General features: G+C 55.3%; 1 protein-coding gene across 1 annotated transcript; it reads left to right on the plus strand.

Moving 5' to 3' along the window:
- Positions 1-10,179: 10,179 nt before the first annotated feature.
- On the plus strand, positions 10,180-17,728 carry KLHDC8A (kelch domain containing 8A). Its single transcript, XM_037496894.2, has 5 exons — positions 10,180-10,561; positions 13,391-13,555; positions 13,782-13,997; positions 14,537-14,638; positions 15,417-17,728. Exons 1-5 carry the CDS (start codon positions 10,186-10,188, stop codon positions 15,608-15,610), a joined length of 1,053 nt encoding a protein of 350 aa, XP_037352791.1. The 5' UTR covers positions 10,180-10,185; the 3' UTR covers positions 15,611-17,728.
- Positions 17,729-18,669: the final 941 nt, after the last annotated feature.

Here is an 18,669-nt window from a genome sequence, read left to right on the forward strand (position 1 = left end):
TGAGAAAGAGAAAATGTGACTGTATACAACAGGTGCCCAGCAAATGTTAGTTTCTTTCCATTGCTACTAGATGTTGCTGTGCTGATTTCACATGTCAAAGCAAGTGAGAAGCAGGATCAAGAAAAAGGCGTCATCCCTCTCTCTCTTGCCGTGCCCCCACCCCCGGCAGGGGGACATGCAAACAATTTAAGGGCCAGACAGTAAGTTTTTCACACTTTGCAGGTCACACACTCTTGATGGCCTCTACCCTGCTCTGCTATTGTAGAAGGAAACCAGCCAAGGACTTCACTTGAGCGAATGGTGTGGCTGTGTTCCAATATAATTTTATGTATAGGCACAGAAATGTGAATTTCATGTCATTTTTATGTGTCATGAAATAGTTTTCTTTTGATTTTTCCCCCAACCATTTAAAAATGGTTTTAGATCACAGGCTGGCCCTAACCAGGCCACAGGGTGGTCAGTTGTTTGCTAACCCCTGCCCCGTCATGTTATAAGCTCTGGGAGGAGTCTGGACAAGGAACCTCTCAAAACATAACTCCTGAGGCTGGGACCACCGGGGAGGGATGTCACCCAAGGCAGAAAATAGTCCTTTCTGGGCCAGGACCTCAGAGAATGAAAGAACACGCAGGATGCCCTATGGTGGTGCCTGCTGGGACGTTACCCTGGTGTTAGGGCACAAATAAGGTGTCGTTCCATTTCTTACCTGGTGATGTCTGGGAAGTGTAACAGGGTGGTCCCCTTGGAAAGGGTTGGGTCCAGGTTCCCTGCCCCACCCAAGGGAGGGAAGAGCTGAGCAGGGAGGAGGAGAAGCTGGAGAGGACACTAGGGAAGGAAGGCAGCAGGATGGGGAGCCAGAAGGAGACCTGGAGGAGGCACATGGAGCAGAGACATGTGAAGAAGCTGCTCTTGCTTCTTGGTCCTGGGCTGGTTGAAATAGATGTGGGTGAGAGGCCATGGGGAGGTTCACAATGGCAGCTTTTATCTTAGTTTTGATGTTGCTTTTTTCCCCCCAGACTTCTCTGGCTGTTTCTGACCCTTTTCTATGGGTCCCCGCTGAAAGATAATTTAGACGTGTGGTGGCTTTCGGGCCTTGCTCTGGGCCAAGCCTGTGTGGCTGGACATTTACCCATGAGGGGATGGGTAACTTCGGGCACTTGATTTGGAAATTATATTATTTGTCTTTTCTGTATTGCACCCAAATTGTATTTTTTTTTCCAAATTGTATTAAAATTCCTTCCCATGAATGGTCTTGTGCACTAGAGTGTGTTTTGATGCAGTGGATGGCAGAACCTATTTAGAAGGGGCAGGTTTGGGGGTTATGGGGTGCCCTTCTCCCTACCCTATAGCAGAAGAGCTGACAGCTCCTGGGCCCAAAGCAGGCAGTCACAGTGTCCTGGTGGCAGGCGAGGGAGCCACGCTCAAGACCTCAGGCCCCCAGCTCTCTCCTCAACTGGGAAAGCAGAGCAGGTTCCCTGGGGCCCCTTGGACCCCACAGTGCATACCCGCACCCTGGCATGCCTGCTGCTGATTCACCTGAGGTGTGGTCTATCTCTCCCCTCGCCCAGGCTCTCTTACATCTATTCTTAAACACACACACCAGCCCACTTGCTGACGGCCTGTCACACCACCCCTCTTCTTTGTCTGCAGCACAGAGAACATGGTCACTACACCAGATGGCCACCTCGCTGTGGCAGCAGATTGTCCAGCTCCCGTGGGAGGAGGGTGGACAGAGGGCCCGGATGATGCGTGCTCTGCAGTGCCAGCCCCCCACCCTTGCTCAGGTGCTTCTCCCTACCCCCCTGCAGAACCTCCTGAGAAGATGGCCTGTGTGTGTGCATTGTGTAAGCTGTGAGTGTGTACACGTGTGCAAATGAGGTGAAGTACCAGAGAAGCGGAGGAACGAGACAGTGACAGAGTGAAAAGCACCCCACATCTCCACAGAGGTTCCAGCCACAGTGGACAGGCACCCCTTCAGCTGGAGGGTAGGTGGGTCTGCCTCTCCAGCACGCATAGCTGAGGTGAGCAGAGGCAGAGTGGACAGCAGAGGCAGAAAGGGGTGAGTGACAGTCCTTTCTTCCTGGCTCTAGAAGCCCCAAGCTGAGTGTCATTTCATGCTAGCTCAACTTATGGGCCCCCCTCATCCTGCTCCTTGCCCCATAGGAGGGTGCAGAGCCTTGGATCCTGCTGGACATAGGGTTCTGACAAAATCTAGGGTGCAAGGAAGGGAAGTGGGGGTGTGAGAAACCCACCTCCCCCTAAAGTGGGCAGCCATGATCAAACAGAAGCCCGGAAATGCCACTGAGCAGGAGAGCAGTATCTCAGGAAACAGGGGACTCTCAGGGCGCGGCCCTCTCCTCTCCTGGGTGGGGATGAGCCGACAGCCTCTGTCCTCCGTCCTCCAGATGAGACAGTTGAGCTAGGAGGAGGGCCCCCAGCAGGAGGTGAGCAGCAGGACTCTGTTTAGCCTTTGGTCCGCAGGAGGCCTTACCTCTGGCCAGAAGGGCTCCGTGGGACCAGACCTTGGGTCCCTAGCCCTGCTCAGTCAACCTGGCCCGCAGGAGAGCGAGCCCCCTCCTGCCAGCAGCGCATGCGCAAGCCATCCCCCCCATCACAGGACCAGCGGGGGAACCCATCTGCCAATCAATCTTGCTTGCAGGCTCCTCTGCGGGAGCAGCTGGGCTGGTGTGTAAATCACTCAGAGCCCTCGCTCAGCTCTGCCAGGACGCGGAGCTCTTTTTAATTAAAAAGAATGGAGGATGCTGCTGGCTCTGGAAATGGCAATATTAACTTACTAATGGGCATTTAAAGAACCATTTTTGAGTGGTCTGCTGCAGCCTTTTACCTCTGCTGCTGTGCCCCCACGGAGGCACCACTGTCTTCTACATTAGAAGGGAGGAGGGTCCTCTAGGGCCCACCAAGGTCCTGGCTGGTGACCTGGGAAAAACGGGCACGTTTTTGCTTTTAGAGAAAGGACCAAGATGAAGATGATTTGAACCATTGAGTCCTTTGCCCTCTATCCTGGTAGCCTGTGGAAGACAACAGGCACCCCAGAAAGGATGGGACCCCCCCCAGGAAGCTGTTTGCTAGGCTCTGTGAGGGGCAGCCCACCAGCCTCAGCTGCAGCTGTCAAGGTCCCCAGGGCTGGCTGGGGAATGAGAGTCGCGGCAGCAGCAAGGCCAGAAAGTCCCTCTGGTGACTGGACCCCAGGAGGCTGGCCAAGCCCATGAGAGCTGGTGGGCAGGACCTCCGTGTGTCTGTGCACCGGAGGAAGGGAGGTCGTCTGTTCTGGAAGCTGCCGCCTTGTCACTATGGCCTAACCATTCTTCCTCTAGGGCCTCCCACCTTTTTACCCCAAGAGTGAAGAGACCAGTCTTTCTTCATCTTCACCCCAGTTTTACAGACAAAGGAATAGACCAGATTTGCCAGAGATGCACAGCCCAGCTTGATGAGGCGTGGCTGGCACAGAGATCCCTGATGCTCCAGCCTGCACCATTCCTGGTCCTAGTAACTCCCAGGGCGCTGGCACCCTGGCTCTTGCCTCACCTGAGGTGTTTTACTTATGTTTCTGCTGTTCCTGGGAAGGAAATTCTTCCTTGCTTATAATCCAGATCCTCAGGCTTTGCGATAAGTCCCATTTCCTCCAATAATTCTTTCAATATTCACAGGGACATAGCCCCTGTCTTGCAGAGGTTTCCCTTCTTGCTGTCATCGCCAGCCTTTGGCCAGAACACAGAGGAGCCTGCAGCTTCTGGACTCTTCCTTCCCCAAGTTGTGCAAGTGATGAGTCTGAACACCAAGTGGACCCCTTTCCTGCTCCCACCGTCCTTGTCCTGGATCCACTGTCCAGTGACCCCATGCTGCCTAAGTAGGCAAGAAGGCGCTCTGTGGGAGAGCGGCACTCGTTCCTTGATCCCTACTCAGTCCCTCCGGATTCCAGGCACCCCATGTTGCTCTGCAGAGGAGGGAGCAGTGGTTGAACAAATGTGGCTAACACATCGTTGAACAAACGTGACTAACTCAGCGTCTGGCGTGCAAGGCTGCCTGGCCTGGATGGGGAGTCCTGATGCCTGAGGCCATTCCACGGGACCCTAGATTTCCCCTGGGGTGACAGTGCCACTTGAACAGCTGCAGAGCATGGTTCTGATGGCTGGCACCTGCATCACACCATCTCCCATCGAGTCCACTTGAGACCTAATTCTTTCCTCTGGGCTGATGTGGGGACTGGGCAGGCGGTGGCCCTAATGAGGCCTTTCCATGTTGGGGAGGAAGCTTCTCCTCCCTGGGTCTGCTGGCAGTCTCTGTCCTAATTGGATGAGTCATCCCTTCCCCAGCCCCTGCTCACAGCACCAGCGTGTGGGGAGGAATAAGAAGGTGATTAGCTAAGGGACGGGCACAGCTGTGCTCCAGATAGAAGCCGCTGGGCCACTGCTGAGCAGATCCGTCAGCCAGGAGACCAGACACCCTGCCCGAGACCTGGGTCAGCTGCAGGAGGTGTGGGCGCTGGTCAGGTGCCACTTGTGAAACTGGCACCAGTTACTTGGGCCCACTGGTCTGAATATGCAGCAAGTCAGAGGCGCAGAAATGTGCATCATGGAGGGAGGAAAGAACATGCCCTCTCTGGAGCCCCTGCCCGTGTCCAGGGCTATGCCTGGAGGCCATCCCACACCTCTAGTCAGTAGATGCTCTTAGTCACTTTTTTTCACAGATAAGGAAACTGACATTCAGGGGCATCGGTGACTTATTCCTGGTCACACTGCAAGGGGGCCCAGGATCCTGGTCACACTGGCCTGCCTCCAGGATCCACCCACTTTCCCACTATCCCATGATCACAGGGAGCTGCAGAAAGGGAACGGCATAAAAGGTTGGTCTTAGGGAGCTCTAGAGTGTCCCTCCAGCCAGCGTGGCACTGCAGGGGCCTTGGGGCCCAGCCGCTACTGCGGGGGAGCTGTCTTCCAGCACTGGCACTAAATGTCGTAACTGAACAACTCCCCCACCCCAGTCCTCAAAATGCGCCTTCCCCTTGGAATTCCACCAGTGCCTGGAAGCCCTACACACACACGTTCCTTCCATGGCCTGCCAGGCTAGAAGTCCACCTCGCCCACCAGGAAGAAACCGTCCTTCTCACCCACAACGTCAGCTTCCCCATCACCTCACACAGAGGGTGCCCGCTGAATACCTCATATACTCAATCACCACTGAGTAAAACCATGCATTTTATTGTATGTAAATTAGACCTTAATAAACTGGAGGTGTGATTTTTTTAAAAAATTATTTATTTATGCATGCAAGAACTGGGGTGTAAACCAGAGGTGCGGGGTTGGGGGAGAGAATTCACCAGAGAGAGTGGGGAGCAGAACAGGCAGATGTACTGAAATACACTGTTGAGGGGAGTAGCCGGTGAGACAGGAGAGGTCTGCTGTGCCATGTGGATCAGCTCCCTGGCCGACGGGGGATCAAACTCATGCTGCAGTGGCTGGCTGGCAGTAGCCTGATAGCATTGTCTTTAACCCCTGTGCCACCAGGGAGATGTCATTAAAAAAAAGTACTCAGTGACTTTCTGGGGCCGAGCACTCGTTCAAAAATTTGCTGGTGCACTGAAGCCTTTATCTTTAGAGGCTTCATGAATGTTCCTTCCCCTGCATTCCTGGTACCACCTGTAACCAAGCAAAAAGTCAAACATCTTTTAAGAAAAAAGGAATCCCAGCACCATGCAATGAGATGTCTCAGAGCAAGGAATTAAGTTTGACATGAGGAAGAACTTCCCTGCCAAGGAAAATGGTTACACACTTGTGTGGGGTGGTGAGGAAACAAAGGGGTCACTGGACACCCCGCCTCTGCTCAGTCCTCCTTCACCCATCCCCCCACCCCCCTTTGCTTGGTGCACTCAGCCCAGGCATGGAAACTGCAGGTGACTCAGAGAATCTTAAGTGGCGGTTGCTAGGTTACAAGCTTCCTCCATGTACGCTCAATGTGAGGACTCAAGGGTGTCACCTGGCTGGGAGAAAGAGTCAAGGAGGAAGGAGAAGGGGCGATGGAGTGAAGCCAGGACTTCCAGAACAAGCCCTTAGGCATGGCCGGGAAGGCATTGTGGCCCTGTACTTTTCCACAGGTCTGAGTCCAAGATCCACAGTCCTCACAGAAGTGCTTTCTGGATATGAGCATCAGGTTGGAATGGGGCCTATTCTATGACTAGCTTCCAGTGCTTTCCCAGCGATGTTGCCTGGCAGACAGCATCGCAACAGGGAGAGGGCAGTCACCGGATCCCATGGGCATCAGGGCTCCTTCCTCTACTGTAGCTGAACAAAAAGCCAGAGGCCAGGTGAGAGGAGAAAAGCCTGATTCTTTCAGGGTGCACAATCTCTCATTTGTGGTTGAGTTGTGACAAAGAAAAAGAGCGCTGGACCTGGAACTCACAAGCTAAACCCACTCTGAAGGGCTCAAATTGTCCTAGGTCAGTTACTTCATTTCACTCAGTCTCAGTTTCCTCAGTGCGTAAAGTGGATACTTTTCCTCCAGCTGTTTGAAGACTAGGAGAAAATGGATGTGTGAGTTTAGTTGGGCTGAGTGAGCCATTGCCTCCCGCTCGTCTGCATGCCATCCCATCCTCGTCGCCATGTCCCTACAAGCTTGCCCAGTTCTTGATGGTGAAAATGAGAAAACAGGTCACGAAGCCCATATATGGGGCCAGAAACAAGTCTTTATTATGAGGCAGTGGGAGATACACAGGAAGCAATGGTAGGGGTGTCCAGCAGTAGCAGGCCCCCTGGGCTCCAACAGCAGCGGTGAGTGGCCAGGAAGAAACCATAAGAGGCCAGCCAGTGGCCCTCAGATACCCCCCCCCCAACCAGGAGAAGCCCTATTAGCTTTTATATGATTTATAAACAAGCCCTCACAGGGCCCAGATTAGGCCTAGTTTACAGAAGTGTGTTCTGTGCATGTGAACCATGCATCAAGGTTTCATATTATTTACTGCACTCTGCACATGTGCACGACATCTCAAGGCCACATGTTATCTACTAGGCTGTGCTAGAAGGTCACAGCGAAAAAACTGAGAAACTCTGAGAAAACGCTGTTTACCCCTGGCCCTACAGTCATGCAGACAAAGTAAAATGGACCCTGTGTTCCTGTTGGTGAGGCTGCCCAGCTTGATGGGGCGAAGGGCACAAGCTGCCCTGTGGGCAAAAGAGGCTGAGGATAGCCCCAAACAGGCCCCTTTGAGGGAGGTCTGTGGCTTTCAATCTGCCGGTCCCCCTAAGCTGATTTTGTGAGGATAGTTCAGATTGAGGGGTGAGGGTTGTCTTTGGTTCCTCTGGGCAGGTTGTGATCCTTAGGAAGAAAGAGAACTGTTTGGGGTTTCCTGTGAAATTTCATTAATTCAAACCACAATCTTTTGAAATTTATGAGTTCCTACTGAAGAGAGAAAATAGAACACAACCTTTCTCGGTGAAGGTCCAAGAGATGTTTGCTTTGTAAGTAAAGAAAATTCACACTAAAAGAACTGGAATTTTTGAGCCAAGAGCTCAAGATACTAAGGCAGTTGTGAGCTGTGACTTGTGTTTTTCACATGGGCTCAAAGGTTTAGGATTGTTCTCAGTTTTTCCTTTCCTTGCTTTTGTTGATAGTGGCTGCAGTAGCAATGGTATTAATAGTGATTTACATCAAGATCAAATTAGTGGTTTCTGGAAAGAAGGTGGGTAAATTTGGTAAAAGATGTCAATCGGGGCTTCCCTGGTGGTGCAAAGGGTTAAGTCTCAGGACTATGAAGCTATCAGCAGCCACTGCAGCACTAGTTCAATCCCCAGCCAGGGAAGTGACCCATATGGTGCAGCAGACCTCTTCTGTCTCACCTGCTGTTCCCCTCAGCAGTGCATTTCAGTAGATCCACCTGTTCTGCTCCCCACTCTGTCTCTGGTGAATCCTCTCATCCCCCACCTCTGGCCTGCACCCCAGCTCTTGTATGCATAAATAAATACAATAAATCTTTAAAAAATAAATAAGGATAAAATCAGACTTTGAGTGGTGAACTTAACTACAATATACATAGGCATTGACTTATAATGATGCACACCTGAAACTTATATAACGTTATGCTGTAATGTTGCCATGTGTCAGAACTGAACTTGATAAATATTACCTCTTTAATCTTCACAAAAATCTCCAAGGATATATCCATACCATGGACTGCTACTAAGAAATGAAGAGCCATCCACACAACCCCTATTGATGCACACAACCCCTTGGTGGAAACATTTGTGCTGGGGAAAGTCAGCCTCAACAGGTTACATACTATACGATTTTATTTCTAGAACATTCTTGAAATGATAAATTGTGGAAATGGAGAACAGATTCCTGTTGCCAGGGGTTGGGGAAAAAGGGGCATAAAAGGGCAGCATGAAGAATCCCTGTGGTGATGGAAAAGGTCTGCATCATAAGCTTCAATTTCCCCTGCCTGGCTTTGATAGTGTCAGATGCCACCATTGAGAGAAAATGCAAGTTTTATTTCTCACAATTGCATATGAATATATGATTTATCTCAAAACGAAAAAATTAAATTAAAATAGTATGAAGAAATTGAGGCTCAGAGTAGTTAGATAATCTCAGACCCAGAATTCAAGCCCCAGAGTGTCAAACGCCCCCATGCCTGACTATTTCAAGATTTGAGGACACTCCAGGAAACCAGGCAGGAGACCCCAAAGACTGTGCATTCCTCAAACCAGGTGGCCCACTGGTCTCACAGACGACTTTGTCACTGGGGACTGCTGTCCTGAAAAGACTATTTATTAGAGAGGCTTGAAAGAATTATTTGGCAGGCCCTGCGAGCGGGCACCAGAGCCAAGCCTGGATAAGGTTTCCCCTTCCCAAGGTATGTGACGGGATGGAGGAGGGGAGGGTGAGGCCTGCCTGCCTGTCTACCAGCTTCAGAGTCTGGTTCAGCGTCCGCACAGCTGCCACTCAGCGTGGAAGTGTCTTTCCGGGCGGGTGGGGGCGGGGCGGGGCAGAGCGCCCCGTGTCCCCGCCTTGTCCTTGTCCGCATGCACCTGTGCCCGCTCTGCGTGTGTCACACCCACAGTGTTTCGACCAGGTTAAGCCACAATCCCTCCCCCAAAGCAAAGCTGACTGTTGGAGCAGCCTGTCACGAACTGGGTCTGTGTACTGTAGATAAACTGGGTAATTGGACTCTCCGCCTGCTCGTGCAAAACAAACACTCCCACACCGCCCACCCCGCGCCGGAGGGAGCCCGGCCCTGTCGTCTGGGTTCTTGGCTCTAGCGCCCTGCTTTCCCCGACCCGGTGGACGAGGCGAGCAGGTCCCGCTGGGGTCTCCCCTCCCCCGCCGCCGGACGCCGCGGCGCTTATGTAAAGAGGTCGCGGCTCGCTCCGCCCGGGGTGCGCGCGGATCCCGCACAGGTGTGGCGGCTGCGGGGGGCGCGCGTGCGGCGGCTCCCGGCTCTCTCCCGGCCGCGGCCGCTCGCTCTCTCCTCCGCCAGCCCGGCCGCGGCGTTCCGCCGGGGGAGGCCAGAGCGCCCGCGGCCCCGCGCCCCGCGCCGCCGGGCGGGGGCTCCCGGCTCGCGGGTAACGCGCGGTCTGCGCCGGCCGCCGCGCTCCTCCGGCCGGGCCGTGTAAGTGGCACGGGGCGTGGGCGGGAGACTGCGGGCGTGGGGGCGGCGTTGGCGCCCAAAGGTGTTAAGTCCCCGCTCCGCCCGCGGGCAGTCGAGCGCCCCGCACCCCGGAGAGCCCCCGCCCCCCGCCTGCTCAGCTGGTTTGCGACCGGCGGGCGGGGAGGGGCCGGGACAAAGCGGCGGCGGGCGCGAGGCGGCCGCGGGGTGGCGCCCTCGGCGCGTCTTCCCCGTAAAGTTGGCGAGGGGTGGGAGCCCGCCCGCCCGCCCGCCCGCCCGCCCGCGCCCGGAGGCGAGAGCGCGTGGCCCCGACTGCCCTTGATTCGCCCGGTTCCTCCCGCAGGGCCGGGCGTGGACGCCGCCGGGCCGCCGAGCCTTGAGGGACCGTGACGCGCTGGCCGGCGTCGGGGCCCTGGCCGGGGGTCGGGCGGGAGCCGGCGCACCAGAGCGAGATGGAGGCGGCGAGAGGGGGTGCGGAGTAGCCCGCGGACCCCCGGGCTCGCACCTTCCCCGGCGCCCTAGCGCTCGGCCCGCGCGGGGGCGCGGCGGGCCGGGCCCCCGGGGCAGCCATGGAGGTGCCCAACGTCAAGGACTTCCAGTGGAAGCGCCTGGCGCCACTGCCCAGCCGCCGGGTGTACTGCTCCCTGCTGGAGACCGGGGGGCAGGTCTATGCCATCGGGGGATGTGACGACAATGGCGTCCCCATGGACTGCTTTGAGGTCTACGCCCCCGAGGCCGACCAGTGGACAGCCCTGCCCCCCCTGCCTACGGCCAGGGCCGGGGTGGCCATCATCGCCCTGGGGAAGCGGATCATGGTGATCGGGGGCGTGGGCTCCAACCAGCTGCCCCTGAAGGTCGTGGAGATGTACAACATCGATGAGGGCAAGTGGAAGAAGAGGAGCATGCTGCGAGAGGCCGCCATGGGCATTTCTGTCACGGCCAAAGGCGAGTGGGGTCAGGGCTGTGGGCGGGTGAAGCTGAGCGAGTGGGGGGCCGTGCTGGCAGGGATGAAAGCCAACACTACCAGGCCATCAGGGGAGTCAGGACAATCACAGTGCAATGTGACTGTTGCAGTGTGGCTCTCATCTGATCTTTACAATAGGCACTAAAACTAGAGACCCGCTGGCCTTGTTTTACAAATGAGAAAACAGACTCAGCAGTGACGTGCCTGGTAATTCCCTGTGATGTCAGAGCTCCACTCCACCAGGCTTCTCCAGGCTGGGCAGGCCCAGCTCTAGTGCATGATCTCTGCAGACCCCTTCATTCAGCAGAGTGGATCCTCCCACCCACAACTCCCCACCCCTCTGAAGGCTGCTTTGCAGGTACCACCACCTCTAGACACTCATTTGGGTCCTGGGAAGGGTCACTCCATCCACAGCATCACCAGGCGACACTGGGAGGGCTTAGGAACCAGATTCCAGGGCCTTATCCCCACCCTCTATCTGATCTCTTATGGGTGGATCCCGGCGTGTCCCCAGGGGTATGCTCCTGCGGCATCTTTCCCAGATTCATGAAGTCCTCAGAGCATGCATGTGCTGACCTCCAGGTTTTATATGCTTGTTTTGCTTTGTCCAAGACCCTTAATTCCTTCTTTTTCAACCTGGCACAGCCTGGAGCAGGGAGGGTTCTGAAAGCCCTTTGCTAAACAGAGTACAAAGGGAATGATGGCCTATGGGAAACAGCCCAATAAGAATTAGGAGTCTCCAAGTTTTGACAAGTTTAGTGGGATACATCCTCTGTCCCTCTCTTGCAAAACTACCTAGCTGTGTGTTGGGTCTATGGCAGACAGGAACCAGCATTTCTTGAGCCCCTACTCTGTCCCTGACAAAGTTCTAGGTCCCAAGGAGGAAGGAAAGAAGCAGCCATCTGCTTCCTGCCTCTAGGAGCCTGGGTCTGATCCATAAAGGTGACCAGACAGAAACTCGAGCCCAGACTCCTTTGGGGCATAATTGCCAGTACAGCCACCACAAACTCCCAGTAAGAGGGATGGACAGGGTCTCCCTGGTGGCCTAGGGGCTAAGTCTCTTGCTATCACTGTTACAGTCTGAATTCAATCCCCGGCCAGGGAGGTGACCCACATGGCGCAGCAGACCTCTTCTGACTAGCCTGCTGCTCCCCTCAGCAGTGTATTTCAGTAAATCCACCTGTTCTACTCCTCCCTCTGTCTCTGGTGAATCCTCTCACCCCCTGCACCTCTGGCCTATACCCCATTTCTTCTACACAAAAATATTAAAGAAAAGAAGGATGGAGGCCTGTGGGGAGAGAGAAAGGAGGGACAAAGGAAACGGAAGGGAAGAGAACTCTTCATCCTAAGCGTCAGTCAATGGTGCCAAAAGATTAAGAACTAACTTTTAACCTCTTTGATCATCAGACCGGTCTGATGAGGTAAGTGCAGTTAATGTCCTCATTGAAAGTGATGTGAGGCTCAGAAAGGTTAATTAACTTGCCCAAGGTTACACAGCTAGTAGGTGATAATGGAGTCTAGGCTCTTAACTATGACATTGAATGGGTTCAACAGCTAATTTAATAAGCATTTACATGCCTGGGAGCAGATGCTGGGGCCACAGATTAACAAATTCTAAGGGACCTAACAAACAGTCTCCTGAAAGAAACAGAAGCTTTCAGCAACGTGATGATGCGGGCTCCAAGGGCGCCCCGCCCTGTGCTCAGCTCCCGCCCTGCTGCTTGGGGACACAGTGAATCTTAAAGGGTGAGAGAGAACTGAGCGCAGGAGTGGGTCGTGGGGCACAGGAGGATTCACAGCTCAGAGTTGTGTTTCAGGTAGCATAGAGGCGGGAGAGAGCTGGAGCTCGGTAAAGTATCTCCCAAAGAGTCCCCATCTCCTACCCAGGCTACAGTTGGGATTTTTTTTTTTTTTTAGTCAGATTGGAAAGTAGTAAATAATACTCATCCCTGCATACCCTTGGGGAGTAAAGACCCCCTTAAAGCCGGGCACAGTGAGGACTGGTTCCTGGAGACATGCAGGAATGGGTTCCTGGGGAAAAGGAGGGGCTGTGTACTGGACAGGCCACAGGAGGGCCTGGGCTGATGCCTTGGCCATCCTCTGTGTGTGTCAGGGACAGGCCTTGAGAGGCCCCTCACAGCTGAGAGCGGGGAGGGGATTCACTTCTCAAGGCCAGCACAGTTTCCTTGCCTGCAGAACTTCACCCTCTTCTCCGCGAGTCCTCGCCCATTTAGTGCAGGACTCTCCTGGAGCCCCCACACGTGTGGAAGAGGACGGCACCCTTCCCCACCCCGCTGGGCGGCAGAGGGAACCAACAGCAGTCATGTCCAACAAGGCCAGTGACAGCAGAGCTGACCTCATTTCCAATGGACCTGCTAGGTCTGGAGTTCTGATCTGGGAGTGTGTAGGGAACAGGCCACTACTGGAGGGCGCCAGAGGAATCCCCCTCTTCAGCATCCCCTCTGGCTTCCCAGGAGGGAGGGGAATGAAAGGGACAAGACTGACTGGTCCAGGCCCCAGCTTTACCACAGCCTTTTCCTATAGGGTGTTTGGGGCTTAACCAAGTCCGGACGCCAAAGAAGGCTTGACACGGCTTCAAGAAGATCCAGGTTGAACATGGCAGACTTAATGGCACCATCACCCCCACTGCCATATGCAGAGCTCACTGTGGAGCATCCTGGGAACCAGCCTGGCTTCAGTGCTGGTGTCCAAGGGGTCATCAGAGGTTGGCGTTGTCAGGGCTGAGTCCCGATGGGCCTGTCTCCCGTGCCCGCCAACTGAGTGTGGTGCTGTGTGGCCTTTCTCCTTAGATTACCGAGTGTATGCGGCAGGTGGGATGGGCCTGGACCTCCGTCCACACAACCACCTCCAGCATTACGACATGCTCAAGGACATGTGGGTATCTCTGGCACCAATGCCCACCCCGAGATACGCTGCCACCTCCTTCCTCCGAGGCTCCAAGATCTATGTGCTGGGTAAGGGTGGGTCATCTGTCCCACACCTGTCCCGCTCCCCCTCGGGTCAGACCCATGGGAAGCAGCACCCGTGCTGAACATCATCTTGGCATGGGGGAGGGGGATCATGCCTCACCACCTTTCAGGGAGCTCTCTGTCTGAATGGGCAACAGTCAGAAAGGAACACCCAGCCCCTGTCCCCAGGGACTTGCTCTTCTGCCCAACACCCACCCGCTCTGGCCTCCAGGGGGACGACAGTCCAAGTATGCGGTCAATGCCTTCGAGGTCTTTGACATCGAGACTCGCTCCTGGACCAAGTTCCCCAGCATCCCCTGTAAGCGGGCCTTCTCCAGCTTCGTGACCCTGGACGACCGCTTGTACAGCCTGGGAGGCCTGCGGCAGGGTCGGCTCTACCGGCAACCCAAGTTCCTGCGCACGATGGACGTGTTCGACATGGAGCAGGGTGAGCCAGGCGCCGGCCTCTGGACTGCCCACTCCCGCCCTGCCCCAGCCACTTACCCCACTGGGTGAGCCCTTCAGAAGTCCCAACATCCCTTTCCTTTGGGGACTCCTCTTGGGATAAATTCTGTACAGGGCTTTGACTGGTTGTTGTTATTGAAGACTTTTCCATCTATTGTCTCGTCTTAAAATATCTAGATGGCGCCAGGTAAGGGAGGGATTTTCTTGGTTTTTACTGGTGGAGAAGTAGAGCTCATGACTCCTACTCTGCCTCCAGTTAGGCGCTCTGCAGAGTCAGCCCATGGACCTGAGGGGGATCAGAGGGTCGCAGAGGGGTTTGGGGCTCCCTGATCTGCATCAAGCTCGGGAGAGGGGAGCCCAGAGAGCCCCTATGTCCAGCAGTGGAAGGTGTTGTGTGAGCCCTGAGCACAAAGGGTGGACAGAGTGGAGGATCTTCTAGAACAGGAGCTCTTTGGAATGCTGGGTGTGTTTGGTGGGAGTGGAGCTCCTAATTCTGTGTCCTGCCATTGCCATGGCCTGCAGGAGGGTGGCTGAAAATGGAGCGCTCATTCTTCCTCAAGAAGCGGCGTGCAGACTTTGTGGCCGGGTCCCTGAGTGGACGGGTCGTGGTGGCCGGAGGACTTGGTAAGGGTGGAGCTTCCAGGTTGGTGCTGTGGTTCTAGTGTCTGCTGGGCCCTTGGCACTCTGCAAGAGCAGGAGAGTTCTTGCACACTGCTTCATCCCTCCAAAATCAAAATACCCCTTCCTCCTGGCACAGGCTTCACATATCCATGTATGGGCCTCAGTGTGGCCTTCCTGCTCACACACACGGAAAACTGAGAGAGCCTAGGGACATGCTGACACCCACGTAACACGGCGTCCTGAGCACAGGTCCCCGGGCCCTATGATAAGTGGGTGGAGATCAGAGTGTGGGGAACACAGCGTGGTCCTCTTTCTCTGCCCCACCTTTTAGTCCTGGATGCTCTGTCTTGGAATAGGCAAAGCAATCTATGAAGTCAGGCTTCACTTATTACCCCTCCCAGGGGTTATTAGTATTTTGAAGGCAGGAAGGACCCAAACAGCGAGAGGCATATGGGCTTCCGGGCGCCCAGAGTTTACTCAGTGGGAACAAACTCCACTTTAGTCATGCATGAAAAGAGCTGGATGTGACTAGGTCACATGGGCCACCTTTTTAGTAAAAGGCAAGAGAGAACTGGGAGCATCTCGAAATTTCTGGTAAAAGTAAGGAGTAGAGAAAGAAAGCTTTCTCTTGAGGAGGTAAAAAGACAGGGAGAAGGCAGGAGAGGGAGCAGCCTGCAGTCCAGGAAGTTGTGGGTGCCCGGGGAGTGTGGGAGTGGGGTGCCCGCTGGCTGGGTGGGTGGCTGGACTCCTTTGTAAGGTTGGGTTTCCGTGGTTCTTTCAGGGAACCAACCCACTGTGCTGGAGACGGCAGAGGCGTTCCACCCAGGGAAGAACAAATGGGAGGTCCTGCCCGCCATGCCCACGCCCCGCTGTGCCTGCTCCAGCATTGTCATCAAGAACTGCCTCCTGGCCGTGGGGGGCGTCAACCAGGGCTTGAGCGACGCAGTGGAAGCCCTGTGTGTCTCTGACTCCTAGCTGCCCCTCGCCTTCGCCCGGAATGCGGCCACCCCCCTCTTGACGTGAGGAAGTGGCCTGGGCTCCTTCCCGGGTGCTAGCGCTGTCAGCAGAGGGTGGAGCCCCGCCCCAGCGTTTTAGGTGATCTCTCTCTGCCTCCGAACCCGACCAGCCCCGGGAAGCTGTAAGGAGCCCCGATGATCCCACCAGCCCCTGTTGGAGTCAAGAGATCTCTGGGCAGAGTCCTCACTGCTGCCCGGGCAGCGGAGACGCAGGGCAGCTACCTCCCCTCTGTGGGCACCGCCTGCCTGTCCCGGGGTAGGAGGCGGGCAGGCAGTTCGGAAGCAGAAGATGAGCAGCCGTTGCTGTCCTCTCCCAGCTCAGAACCAGTTGAGGGTCTCTTAGGATGGACAATGGGGACAGGTTGGTGTGGGGGGGTCCCAAACCTCTCCCCTCTCCCTCGGTCTGCATCCTCTTGTCTGGTGGTCAGCTGTGGCCAGCCCTGGACCGCATGTACTGCGCAAGCGCCCGCCTGGAGCTAGAGGCAGCCACGGGGAGGAAGGCAGGCTTGCCTGCACGGGCCGGGTCAGCAGCCTCGGCCAGGACGGAACCTCCCGTCAGGGTCCTTGAAGGGAATGTGGCAAGAAGGATGGTGCCTACTCCCAGCCCGGGTCTGCTCCTTCCTCTCCTCGCTCCAGTTCTCCCTCCGCCACTGCTCCCCACCTGAGGCCTGGCCCTCCTGTCACCGACAGCCCCAGAGTTTCTGTGTGAAACCTTCTCATCTACACTGTGGCATCCAAATCCTCAAAGGCTGGATTCATTGCACTCCGGTTCACAGCAGCAGCACAATGATTAAAATCTATATTCCTATCTCCTCTGGCATGCTGGTGCGGGGTGGATGGGTGGATGGGTAGAGGGCACCCTGTGCAACATCTCTGGCGTTCTGGGGCTAACGTGGGCCCCCGGGCCCCATTGGCTCTCAGCTGTTCCCTCTGAGGAGGTTCCACCTCTAAACTATCACCCCACGCTCACACCAGTCGCCTCCCTCCCAGTCAGCAGCCAGTTTCCCTTCTCTCGGCTCTGCGGCTCCCAGCATGGTGTAAGGAAAGGCTGTGCTGGCAACTGACATCAGGTTACTTGGGTGTCACCTCAGGCCATTCAGCTGAAGTGAAGAGAGTGGAGAGAGCCATGTGGAGAGAGCCATGGCTCCCTGGCTAAAGAGCTTGAAAAGCATGCCTCCCGTTAGCTCACACGGCACCTCTTTCTGATGGCCAGTTAGTTTTTTAAAGCCTTGCTGGCACTGAGGTCTCAGAGATGATGACAGAGCATGCCCGGAGGAGTTGTGGAGGAGTCAGTGTGGAGGAGCAAGACCACTGGTCCAGATCTGGGGGTCAGGGAGCCTCCCAGAGGCGGTGCCACCACCAACGATCCTTCAGGGACAAGCCGGATCTGGGTGTTTGCAGCCTAGGGGTTTCTCCCTCTCTGGATGCCTGAGCTTTTCTTAGCAGCCCCCCAGGGCACCGCCACCTGCTGGCGGTCATGCCTCCCCGTGGGGAGCAGCCTGTGGCCATAGGCGCCACCTGGTGAGCAGACTGCAGAGGAGCCTTCTCTAGTGCTTCTGGACCCCCTATTTCTGTTCAGCTCCCTGAAGGGACTTAGAAAAAAGGGCCGAGGGAACTGGAGACAGAGGGGTGGAACAGCACCTCAGGGGCGCCATTGCATGGTCCAGCCCTGCTCCTCCTCTTTTGCTTCCATTTCTGCACTGCTGCCTCCCACCCCCTCCAAGAGAAGTGTTTATAAAAGGGGTACCTCCAGCCTTTCCAAAGAGGAAAGCAAGTCATTGGACCGAGGCGTTTTAAGAGGTCAGAACCTTAGGGGAACAACCAGCCCGAGGCTCTTCCCTGATGGGAACAAGCCATTAACGACAAGAACCTGCTCTGACCGCTCAGGGCTGGAACTGGTAGCTGCTGAGAAAGCACCTCTTGGAAGCCCATTCTGAGGAGACTTTGGGGTCCCCACTGAAGAGCCAGGGAAGTAGGGAATATGGGGTTGTACCTTATGCCATGGAGGCAGCCTGGGACCTGGGGTGGGAAGACCTGGTTCTAGGCCCTACTCCCTCCCTCTCCAGGAGAGTCACTGTCCATCTCTGGAAAGCCCCCACCCCCGCCTTCATCCATATTTCCCAGTCTCTAGTCAAGGGCCTTGATGCTGTCTCGCAAGGTGGTGAAGTATCCGGCTTCATCCTCAGATCAACTCTGATATGGGTAGTTCCTGCCCATTTTGCAGATGAGAAAACTGAGGCTGGAAGAGGTTCTATAACCTGCCCAAGGTTATAGGTTAGTAAGTGAGGGAACCAGGTCTGACTTCCATTCCGTGACCACAACACTGCGCTGCCTCAAATGAGATGGCACACGGGCAAGGCAAGGGCAAGCTGCTGCTCCGCAGGATGGAAGGGTTTCCCAGGCCAGTCCAGAAGGATGGAGGCCGCTGCCCAAGGAACGTGTGTGAGGGCTGGGAAGGGCTTCCTAATACGAGATGAGCATAGAGTGTTTCTGAATTGACCATGAGCTTTCATTCTGCTGTCTGCCCCAAAGGCTTGTCTGACCCTGAATACATGGCCTGTGCTTGGCACAGTGCTGCTCTTAGCAGCTGCCGTCCTGGGAGGGGGTCAGGGCACTAGATCTGCAGTTACTATTTGATGAGATCGGTGGTGGCCTTGGCTAATTCCACCCACAGGTACCCCACAGTGACTGCAAGGTGGAAAGGAACTGAGGGCAGCAGGGAGATTTCCAGAAGCTGAATCTCAAACTGTACCATGAAAGATGAGGGAGATGGCCCAGGAGAGGCAGATAGCCTGGGTTCAAACTGTCGTGTACTGGCTGATGTTGGGTTTGTTGTTAACCTCTGAGTTTGTTTTCTTATTTATAAAACAGGAAAAATAAGGCTAAGAATTACCTACTCTCGGTGAGCTGTCTCACGTACTATACTGTAGGAGGGTAGCCGCATTGTGGTTTCTGTTGTTGAGGTTGTTGGTGAGGTAGAGGCGCTCTCCAGCCTACCGAGGGAGGGCTTGGCTTATT

The sequence above is a fragment of the Talpa occidentalis genome, unplaced genomic scaffold (assembly GCF_014898055.3).
Source record: "Talpa occidentalis isolate TD23 unplaced genomic scaffold, MPIMG_talOcc4v2.1 talOcc4.8, whole genome shotgun sequence".
NCBI lineage: Eukaryota > Metazoa > Chordata > Mammalia > Eulipotyphla > Talpidae > Talpa > Talpa occidentalis.